General features: G+C 39.5%; 1 protein-coding gene across 1 annotated transcript in view; it reads right to left on the bottom strand.

Moving 5' to 3' along the window:
* DIP2C (disco interacting protein 2 homolog C) overlaps positions 1 to 12,024 on the bottom strand; it is a 166,119-nt gene that overhangs the window by 82,348 nt on the left and 71,747 nt on the right. Inside the window, 7 exon segments of the mRNA XM_019471878.1 lie at positions 2,691 to 2,805; positions 3,622 to 3,741; positions 3,859 to 3,952; positions 5,780 to 5,844; positions 6,188 to 6,290; positions 7,616 to 7,725; positions 8,359 to 8,482. Of these exon segments, the coding sequence (XP_019327423.1) occupies positions 2,691 to 2,805; positions 3,622 to 3,741; positions 3,859 to 3,952; positions 5,780 to 5,844; positions 6,188 to 6,290; positions 7,616 to 7,725; positions 8,359 to 8,482 (731 nt within the window).

Genomic DNA, 12,024 nt, shown 5'->3' with positions numbered 1-12,024 from the left:
GTGTCGACCACACCACTCAGCTTGGTGTCGTCTGCAAACTTGCTGAGGGTGCCCTCGATCCCACTGTCCATGTCATTGATGAAGATATTAAACAGTACTGGTCCCAATAAGGACCCCTGCGGGACGCCACTCGTCACCAGTCTCCATCTGGACATCGAGCCATTGACCACTACCCTCTGGATGTGACCATCTAACCAATTCCTCACCCTTTACCGGACAGTCCACCCACCAAATCCATACCTCTCCAGTTTAGAGAGAAGGATGTTGTGGGGGACCGTGTCAGAGGCCTTACAGAGGTCCAGATAGATGACATCCATAGCTCTTCCCTTGTTCACTGATGTAGTCACTCCATTATAGAAGGCCACTAGGTTGGTCAGGCAGGACTTGTCCTTGGTGAAGCCATGCTGGCTGTCTTGAATAAATAACCCTATTCCAATGCATTTATAATTCATTTTAAAGTTAACATTTTAAATTTTCTTTACACATTCAATATTTCTAATACTGGGTTTGGAATTCTGTAAGACTGCTTGCCAGAGAAAGGTGTAATTCCACCTACTTCATATAGCTCAAACCACCAGACAAACCTACACCTTTAGTTTCCTTAACCATGAAAGAGGGACAATGTGCATCTACTTCAAAGCTGATTTGTTCATACTGAGTAGCTGTAGAGCATTTTGAGAACAGTTACCACTACCATTTACAGATACAATCTATTTTACCACTGTTTTTTGCCAGTCATTTAAATGGGAACGGACCTGTACTTAAACTTTTGCACTCCCTTAAGCAAGTGGGTTCAGACTAATAGGCAATAAACCAAAGGGGAATACCATAAAGAATTATTTGCATGACACATTCCTTTAAATATTAGGCTTCATGATTCAGCTCTAAGGCTAAAGTACCTACTAGTCTATTACTGACTGTCTTTTTCCAAACTATGAGTGTATTTCAACTGAAAACTGGTTTTGTTACTCTTCCTTGTAGGAAGATCAGTAAAAATACATATAGATTTTGAAAGAGTTGGAGCATTAACAGGGAGCTCTCTGGATCTGTGCTCTGCAGGGAGTAATTTTAATACATAGTTCAGCTGTAACTCTTTGGAACTTGTATGATAATGACTTTACTGTCAGTGGAGATGGCTTGAATAAAATGAAGAATACTAAAGCTCCCAAGTTCAGCTGGTATTATCCTACCATTGTTTCAGACTTCAAAAAAAGGAGATATGTGTTCAGTAACATTCACTGTAGTAAGAACTGCTCTGTAATTACACAGTGAGGCATTGAAGATAAAAATGACTTTTTTTTTTTGAATTATCCACTATTTTATGTGCTAATAAATTTTTTTATGTAAGCTCTCAATGCTAGTTAATTTGAAAATGAATCTCTAGTGCTTCAGGTGGCTGTAAGCATAGAATTTAAGTCTAGAAAGGGCATGCCAGCCATCGTATGTTGAGATGCAGTGAGTTCTCCCACTTCATAACCTGTGATCTGGGGCAGATTTTCCAGGGCTAGCACAGGAAATGAAAACCCTCTCCCATTAATCAGTGCTCAGCACAAGTGACGTCCGCTGCCATTCCACCTCCTCTCTGCACTTACAAGCAAGAGCTCATTCCAAGGGAGCGAAGGTCTGCACAGCCTATGGCAGGGAAACCCAACACAAGGGAAAAACAATGTACTCCTTGGTATAAAGCTGAGAACAGGCTGGTGGAGCTGAATGAAGGGCTCTCTGAGATCCTGTAGTTCACAGAAAGACAACTAACCTGGACAGGGTAAGTCCCTGATGGATAGCTTTCAGATGTTTTAAGTTAATAATGAGGTGGCTGAAAGTCAACCACACTCTTGGCCTCATGTCTTTCTTCCTGCAATGTTTCGTTGGAAAGCTAATTGAAAATCTAGTTAAATTTCACTTGGACAGTGTACTGTAAACTTTGTGGCAGGAAGTATTTTACTTAATGCTACTACAGTGCTTTACAGTTTTATACTGCATGTTTTAACATGTGAAGCAATTATAAATGGCTGCAGAAATCTGAACTTAAAAACAAAGTGCCTACTGTTCAAGGTCCAACTTTTGGAAAACTCTGCCAAAACAGACAACAGTTATGCCATTTACTGTGTGCTACAACACTCATGACAGGTGACTGCTGCATACTGACATTCATGTACCTAAGGCTTAATAGTTTTATTAGAATTTATCAATTTTATTTCTAGGCACAAATCCCCCAGACTCAAAGGGCATTTCCAGATGATTACTGAGAGTCTATGAATGGATAAAAAATCGCCAGTCAGCCAAAAACAACCCGCAGAATGTCACAATTCTCTTTAAACAGACTACTTTAAAGCATGATTTTCCTCGATAGCAATTCCATTTAAATTCCCACATTTTAATTAATTTTATGCTTATGGTGGCATTTTTGCACTTCTTTTTACAGAATTAGCTTTTGCACTTCAGTCTATTTCATTTGAAATTAGATAAAATTGCAGAAATGGGAACTATATTATAAAAGCACTCTGAGGTTAAATTATTACTCTACAAATTCTTCTTGTATGTCTTCTTTGGACATAAACAAAATGAAAACTAAAAATGTCACTCAGAAGTTAAGTATGCAGATTCATACTTGAATAAATTTTTCATTCCTTTTCAAATTACCACATATATTCTACAGTGGGTCTGTTTCCACTGGTGTAACACAGTACCTTCGAATAGCCACAGTGAGAGCTTCTGGTGAACTAGCACAGGGACAAATGACCTCCTGTCTTAGACCTTTACTTTGGAAGACATTGAGAAATGCATCACAGGAAGAAATAGACCCTGGGGTAAAGAAAAAAAAAATCAGAGGAGAAAAATAATCTGATTTCTTAAGTGATGCTATTCAAACTGCAAACTTACTATTGAATATATAGGCTTTTCAGGAGAAAAAATTTAAAAAGGACCCACGTCCACTGGGAAAGAAGTCACAGCTGCTACAACTATATATATATACACAGTTGTGTATGCATACAGAGAATAAAGACTAATTTTTAGGCATAAAGTCCTTTCACTACGCTTATGTAGAAAAGCCATTACTGCTAGATTTACAGCATGAATTTCATTATAGTTTTCTTTTTTAGGATGAGGCAAATTAAAGATTTAATTCAGAAACTGAAAGCAAACTATTACAAACAAGCAGAACACCTATATGTTGGTATCTTAAATAATATAGAGAAACAGTTAATGCTATTAATTGTCATGAAGTGATCCAGATGTGGTTCTCTAGAGTAGTATAAGTATTCCCCTGAAGTTCTCAGTTACTTCTGCATCTGAGCACCATCATTCAGAAGAAATGTTCTGATCCTTTCTATAGCTTAAGGTTATTTACTTCAGTCTTTATATGACTGTCATGTTAAACAAAACTGGATTTACTGCAACTTACGTTAGGTGGAATATCAAGTTTGCTTCGGGATTAGCTAAAGAAAAATATATTTTAAAAAAATCCAAAATTAATTACTGTTTCCATGAATATCGTATAGTTTGCAGTAGACAAACCCTATATTTTGTAAATATTTTAGCTAAGATGACTGAAGATTGAAAGACTGCAAGACAGTAAACACTTCCTATTCTCTATTGGACTGCAGAAGCATAGCTTACATGGGTTTGCACCATCAGCCACTATTAGCATACGCAGTGAAGAAAGGTTGATGTCTCTCTGATCTCGATGTGCCACCAATGCCCAGTGCATGTCTCTGGATTTTACACAGGCAACTTTTGCTGCAATAAGAATGGGAAGATTAGTAATACACCATACAAAAGCTATACAGCTGTATTATCAATTTCTACTTTTGATTCTGACTATCAAGCAGACTTCTGTATATTCTTGTTCCTTACCTTTGTATTGACAGACTTTTTGTATCCATGACAGTGGATTCACTTTCATTAAGGAGTATGGAATACTTATAACATGCATCATGTTCATGACACTCTGAAATCAAATAAGATAAATGGGTTTTATACAACAATCGTGGTAATTATGTATATTGTGTTATGGGCAGGGGCATCTATGCAAATCACTCTATGCTTGTTTTATTTTCAATGCTGGCATTTATCTTCTCCTATCTAGCTATTTACATTAAGATGAAACAGACCCCCATTTTCTAATGCTTTAATTAAGGATTAAGGATTTAGACTAAAGAAAAACTGAAAAAAAAAAAAGAAACAGATTTTCTTTCTATTTATACTCTAAGCGATTCACTTTACACAGAAAAATAAAAAAAACACTGGATGAACAATGTCTGCATGTTTGCTATGTAGGTTAATATTATGCCTAAGCCTGCTAAACTTCAGCATGTATGAAGACTCTTTACTCAAAAGGACAAGTAACAGCAATGTATCTGTCTAAAGAAATCCACCTCTGTGAAGACTGAAAAACTACTACTGGTAGTGGGGCACAAATTATTTAGAAGACAATAGACAGAGAAATTGGAGTCACAGATTAAGCAGAGATCAATTTATTTTAACAGAAAATAAATGAAGGAGTTTTTAGTCCTTCTCCAGGTGGGCTAATTCCAGTATTTTCAATAAGGTCATGAAAAGTTGCAGGAAGTTTAGAAAAAACATCTGAGTGAAACCAATGACAGATCCAAACCCAATCTCCCAGTCTGAGGCAGTCAATTGCTTTAGTGGCTTCTCAGTGTTAGTACTAAACAAACAGCCTGTAAATGGGTTGCTGCTTTACTTCTGTTACCATTTAGAAACATCTTCTGAGGGTAACACGTTTCCACTCAGAGCAGCTCAGGTTAAATACAGTATTTGTTTTGGAAAACCTAGGCTTAAGAAAGGGTAAGTGTCCCAGTGGATTAGTCATGTAAACACTTTTAGAACTGCAAAAGATAGTTCTCCTCTCAGTCTGGCACAAGTGTAGGTACAGAAAAAGCACTTACAGGCAAGTCATGAAAAAAATGAAGTTCATACCAAGATTAGTAGCAAAGGAAGGCACACAAAAGCTCTATTAGATGTTTGCTTTCAACTTCAGTGATATAGATGGTTTTTTAGCATGAGATACTTATGGGTGTTAAGCCTAATAGATTGTTTCTGCTTCAGAAGAGTTATTACTGCCCTTTGATATTAAGAACAGTATAACACTGCATGGGAAAAGTGTATCGAATCCCTGGGAATCATAGCACGCAGGACCTGTACATCCTGGGACCCCCAAACAGTGACCGTTCAAAACTTGGTATCTGTTCTTAAAATGATTGGTGGATAGTAAGTATTTTGTCAGTCATTGACTGTAGCAGCACCTTTAGAAGCAATTCTTAAAAATACGTCAGTTGCCTCCCATGTCAATCGAGGAAGATGTTCAAACAGCAAGTAGACAATTCATGCAATTTAAAGTATCAGAAATGCTTTAATGTTAGCAAAACCATCTGTTGGTGGGAGTTTTGATAGAGAAGGTAGTCAATGGCATCCTATGCCATTGGATCATATCTTTACAGAGGCAAGTACTAATTTAATTTGTTTCTGCTATGAAGTCTGATCTCAAAATCATGCAACAGTAATATCAGAATAACATGGTAAGAATGGGGCCAGAGTCCTTGACATGATGCATAAAAATACACTGGCACCTTTACCATGCTCATTATGGGTAAGTGCACTAGCAGAAGATCATGGGTTTAAGTCACATATTTTTTGCTTTCAAAGCAGAAAAATTTGTATTAGAAGAAACTGTAGGACATCCCAGTTTGTGATAGTAATAAGCATATTAGGTTAGTTTATTTTCAAATACTCACACAAGATAAAAAAACATACTTACTGTAAGAATCCCATGCCATAAACCAACATCCTTCTTGAAATCTAATACATTCACAATTGTTTCAGCTGTCCAACAAAAACAAAACAGAGTTTATTTTTTAGAACATGGCATTGACCCAAGTCAAACCCACTCAAAGGAAGGAAGCTTCAGTATAATATGACTGATGACCTCAAAGCTTAACTTTCATAGTAAGTCTCCACTGCAGGATTTGTATTGACTAGGACATTATTTGTACCCCTCACAAAGATATTTTAAATGTGTACTTATTTTCTAAAACCAATGAAAAAAAATCAGGTTTTTAAATCTTTGACACAGATCTATGTAAAACATAAGACAGGAGCCTGATGAGAAATAAATTACAATTCACACTTGATTTTAAGAATGAAGCAAGGGAAATGTACTCCATACCTTCTGTGTATCCACATGCCTGAGTCAGAGCTTGGCAGTGCGTCAGCAGTGCAATCCTTGTCACAGTCACCCCAAGCACACTTCCATCTTTACATGTTTTGTACTAAAATGAAATAAGCAGGGAAAGTCAGTGTGCAATAGTTGCCCTATTTCCATTATTTAATAGCTACGTTTAAATTGTTTCCTATGTAGGTGAATGATGGACACATCTAATGACTACTTTAAGAAGGCAGCAGTATTGAGGAGTTTGGGAGGCAATTTTTTGTTAAAAGACACTTTTTTCAGATAGGCTTTCTCTTTCCGACTGAAGCTTCCCAGGCTTGATATCAGAAATCCATCTGCTGTTTGAAAACAGGCATTATGGAAAAATAATGCTAACAATTCTGATCACATTAATGACTAAAGGACTGGCTAGATTTAGCAGAGAATAACCTAGTTCAGTCTGCTCAGTGTTCATATCTTAGATTTTATAGGCCAACCAATAAACCTGAGCTTCTCCCTTCTGTGTCTTATAAGGCATGGGATAAGAGCTGACCACAGAATCCTTGCTGGGTTCTGTTATAATAATCTATACGTATGCAGGCTGAAAGGCACAAGCTCTTTGATCAGAAGAATATGAAAGAGTCATGAGAAAGCAGCTTAAAAAAAGGTGGGAGATCATTGCTGATGATTGCAGTAATTTTTGCAACTTTATGCAAGAGTCTGAAAATGATCAGTGCCAATTAAAGTAAATTAAACATTTCTCTTTCTCCATAATGAAGATAATCAGCAAGATTTAAAATGGAGGCATCTCTGCTTCTCTAGCCCAGTGTTCTGACTGCACGAAGATAGGAAATACCTTTGCTCCATTCACTTGAACTTATTCCCTTTGAATAATCATTTAAATTCAATACTGAATTCGAGGCATTTGGGTCTATGCAGAAGTGGGAAAAAAGAATGGGAAAAAAATAAAAGAGAAAAATTAAACTTAACAGCATCACTAATTTTCCCTTCCTGATGCTGATCTTTTGTGGGGAGTGTGACTCACAAAGCAGTAAGTGACAGGCATGCATTTGAACAAGAAGTTCCTTCTCTTTCAAAGGGTCTGAAGGTTGTGATATGAGAACTGAAGCTTCACTGTGAAACTTGCTCTCTATCCATCTCAAGGCTAGTGGGCAAGCCCACACTGTGAACGACACCGAGATTGGTCAAGGCAAGTTTAATATAATATTGTGGCAGCCACATAGACGACATAAAAACATTAACGTTAGAAACGTCCAAAATGCAATTTAACATTTCATTAACTTTTCTGAAATCAATATCCAGTATAATTTATTAGAAAATATTACTTATTAACTTCTGTGACTAGTGAATGAATAATGATGTTTACCTAATCCAGAAGTGCCATATGCAATGATTCGACGAGAAGATGCATCTTCATTAACTCACCTCAATGTAAGCTGTGTCATTGTTTGCATCCTTGATGTGTGGGAACCAGTCACGAGGTGGCTTGGAGAGGTGTTTAGACTCTGTGACAAACCACAGCAGCTTTGGCCAGCCTGAGGTACAAAGAAAAGTCAGCTTTTGTCGAGTTTCTGCCAGATAAGACAAGACAAAACTCTTCTCTGCCTGAGGTTTTTTTTTTTCCCAAATGCCTGTGTCACCATTACCTAAACATTGCTTCTTTTAAACCTCAGCGTAGCACAGGAAAGAAGATTTTCCAGAACTGCTTTCTTAACACAGCTATCATGGCCTTCTCAGACAATCCCTGAAGAAATGGCTGGGCAGTTTAAGCTGTTATTGACCCAGATAGTTTATTACCACTCTCCTGTCAGAGGTTACTGTCCCTACCACTTAGCTATAGAACTGAATCGTACAAATGCTCCTCATCTACTACAGTCCTAAGCCTGTTGGTTTTATTTCGCTTGTTGCCACAGACGATCTCAGCAGCCCGGCTGAGCCAGTGGAGAACCAGATCAGGAGCACTCGTACTGCTCGGCAGCCATGAGGTGGGAGCAGCGATCTCTGCCAGCCAGTGACACACAGCTGGGGCAATCGCGTCCCAGCAGCCACGGCTGCTTCTGTGGCAAGTGTATCACCACGGGCCTGATCCTCACCCACTACAACTAAGCAAGTGCAATGACTGTTATTGTAGTAAATGACCCGTGATATCCATGATAAGCAAGGGTTACCTTTAAACTGTGGTATCTCCCCTGTGGGGCTTTTAGGCAGTCCTTTATGGCATGCATCGCTAGTCAAGGCCACAGTAACTCCACAGCTTCCTAGCAAAAAGCCTATTTGTTGACTTCCTGCATCCTAAGAGATGACAAAATAAAAGCAATACACAGAACTGATTAGAAGTGATTACAGGCTGAAAACGTTATTGTCCTTTGGCACATTACCTTGAGAGCAAAACAGTCTCTTTCCTTCAAGTAACTTAGCTGATTAGCAAAACTCATTTGTACATTGACAAAGGAATTCCACAACCTAGATAGCGTCTTGTCTGTAACAGCGTAAATCATAGAGAGAACTGAAGCCATCAGATGGCGCCTGCTCTCACATCTCTTCAGAAATGATGACTGAATAGGAGGAGTGGCTGATAGGCCAGAGGGTTGTGCCACCCAGAGGGACCCCTGAGAAATGGGCTGACAGGAATCTCATGAAATTCAACAAAGGCAAATGCAAAGTCCTGCACCTGGGGAGGAACCACCCCATGCACCAGCACCGGCTGGGGGCTCACTGGCTGGAAAGCAGTTTTGTAGTAAAGGACCTGGGGGTCCTGGTGGACACCAAGTTGAATGTGAGCCAGCAATGTGCCCTTGCACAAAGAAGGCAAATGGTATCCTGGGCTGTTAGGCAAAGTACTGGCAGCAGGTTGAGGGAGGTGATCCTTCCCCTCTACTCAGCACTGATGAGGCACATCTCAAGCGCTAGGTCCAGTTCTGGGCTTCCAAGTACAAGACATGGAGCTACTGGAAAGAGTCCAGCGAAGGGCCACTATGATAATTAAGGGACTGGAGCATGTCTCCTATGAGGAAAGGCTGAGAGAGCTGGGACTGCTCAGCCTTGAGAAGAGAAGGCTCAGGGGGTATCTCATCAATGTGTACAAACATCTGAACGGAGGGTGTAAAGAAGACCGAGCCAGGCTCTTTCCAGTGGTGCCCAGTGACAGGACCAGAGGTAATGGGCACTAGTTACAGACACCTTTCAGGAGCACTACAGATAGCCAAGTGCCCATCAGAGAAAGTACATCCCATTTTACTTCCATCAAGGGGATATAAGCAGTGAGGCTAAGAAGTCATGTAATGATTTTCAAGTCTAGGCTATAGCTGTTCTTTAAGAGATGCTGTGCTTCCACAGCATTATGTCTGCTTTATGTATAGTGTCTTGTCATGATTCTTTCATGAACTTTACATCTATCCACTAGGCTCTTCAACAGAGCAAAGCCCTAGATGTAAATGCACATAGAAGTATTAACCCTTTCTTCACAGAATGATTCTACAGAAAACAGCCTACGGAGTCTTAAATGATGAAATTAAAATATCTTTCAAATCAACCATAAAGCACACTTAACCATGGAAGCAACCAGAAATACAGAACAGTTGCCTTAATATATTGATTTATTCAAAGCAAAACTGTATCATCAAAGAAAGCCCCAAAGTGTATCTGACTAATTTTAATGCAATTTTTATGTGGTCAGGAAAGCTTTTTAGAATTAAGCTTGTGCATTGTCTTTTCCAATTAAAAAAACAGACAAGGAGAGTACCCTTTGAACAACAGAGAATAATACCGGTGTATCGATGAACAACATTTTGGGGAGCATGTTGTCAACCCCACCGTGCCTGCACCAGGGGGGGCTTTCAGGACAAAAAGGGCTTTGTCAAGCATTACTATCCTCACTGACTCTTGTGTTAGCTGGTCCACACCTATGTTGTCAAACCCCTGGGACAAGTGCTTAGCCAGATCGGATCCTGGTTCCAACAGTCTCCAGTGGAGACCTGGCATCTCCACCCTTGGAGTCTGCTCAACGGAAGGAAATGTGGGTGCCTGGACAGTGCGGGAGTGATGGCTCTCCTTGGAGGTCCCTCAGAAGGAATGGCAGGAAGATGAGGGCTGGAGTGCTCCATGGAGAACATCACTCCTTGGGCAAGTCATAGCCTTTGAGACCTGCTACTCTATCATGTATAAAGGGATAAAATATCAGATCCATACTACCATTACCCAAAATTTCCCACTAAATTTAATATAAAAAATGGTTACCAATGTACATATATGTATGAATTTCTAACTACCAATTAAAAACCAATATTGCATATAAATTTCATAATTGAATGCAGCAACTGCATCATGCTCAATTTTAAATTAAAAATGTTATAAGTGTATTCCCTATAAAAGACTGCTAGCAAACTGTTTCACCACTGTACCAAGAAAATGCCGATTCTGAAGCAATCAAATCCCATTTAATGCAGGACTTTACAACCAGAAACTGGCTAATAAATTCCATTAAGAAATCTAACAAACATAAACCAGTAGAAAGTGTGGACCTTAGAGCATCAGCATATCACAGCCCTGGGGGATGCATCAGTTAAGAAATGATCTGTCAAGCTCTTCTCACAGCAAAACAAAACAACAGGAAAAGGAAACTTGTATTAACAGTTTGGGTTTTTCAGATAACACAAGAAAGAATGACTATGCTTCCACTTAGTGCCATATCAACCAGGTTAGACCATGTCCATATAAATATTATTCATTCATTTGTAGCAGTTCACACACAGAGAGAGAAGCAGAGAGAATTATGTATAGATTACTTAATACAATCTACTCACGTGTCAAAGATTCTAACAACAGACTGTGACAACATGGCTAAGCAATTATGTGATGCAACACTACCACAGGAGATTGGAAGAATTTCACCATGCGTGGACAATATCCAGTGTGTTTTACAGACTTTCAAATCCAATGCCGTGCCCTTGGTGTCCACACTAAATCCTCCCTTGCAAGAAAAAAGCAAATCAAGATGCTGAAATAGAGGTACTGTGACAGACACCGTTGTCAATGGCCATAGGAGCTCCAGTCGAGGATCTTACAGTATGAACACAACGAAGCTTGTCTGCTAGTCTGAGTCCATCATTCCCACTTTCAGTCTCAGTCTCACATCTCCTAACTATTTATTACCGCATCCTGCCTGCTTCTGGTGGCTTCATTCTGACTTAGAAGCAAAAAGGACTACAGAGAACAGAGACATGAAGAAGGGGTCGACATCCCTTGCCCCATGCAGGTGCCCCTGTGATCCCTGCTGCCCCACAGAAGCAATTGTTTCTGACTACTCAAGCGGTGTTGAGCTACTGGACTGACAGCCAGGAGGTGGAAGATCTGAAACCATCTCAAGCTGAGAGCCTTATACATCTCACAGATACACCGCAACCTTACCTACACACTCAAGTACGTAAACACGATAGTCTTCGTTGTTCCTCATACCTCAGCAGGACAGGTCCAGAGCAGTGAGGACCTTGAGTAAAACTTTTAAGTTTGAAAAATGAAGTTTGAGTTGAAAACGCAGTCATTTGCATGAAGTAGTCAAAGCTCCCATACTGGGAGGGGGGGGAAGGTGAAGGAGCAGGTGAAAGTGTCCCTCCCTGTCTCCCCCACAGATTGGTTACCCGAGGAAAAAAGGTAAAAGGTGCAATTATTAATAGTTTCCAAAAAGTGGCTCCCGAGGTACGGAGATCACAGCAATGCTGAGTACAAATACAGAAGTACAAACACAAAAATTAGTCTCACGACTGATAATTTTATCATATCATAAACCAGTAGCGTTACACAGTGCAGCAAAATGATATCCTTGATCCAGCTCCCAG

The sequence above is a fragment of the Aptenodytes forsteri genome, unplaced genomic scaffold (assembly GCF_000699145.1).
Source record: "Aptenodytes forsteri isolate BGI_AS27 unplaced genomic scaffold, ASM69914v1 Scaffold257, whole genome shotgun sequence".
Classification (NCBI taxonomy): Eukaryota; Metazoa; Chordata; class Aves; order Sphenisciformes; family Spheniscidae; genus Aptenodytes; species Aptenodytes forsteri.
Note: the sequence above shows the minus strand (reverse complement) of the source record. Positions and strands in the feature narration are given on the sequence as shown.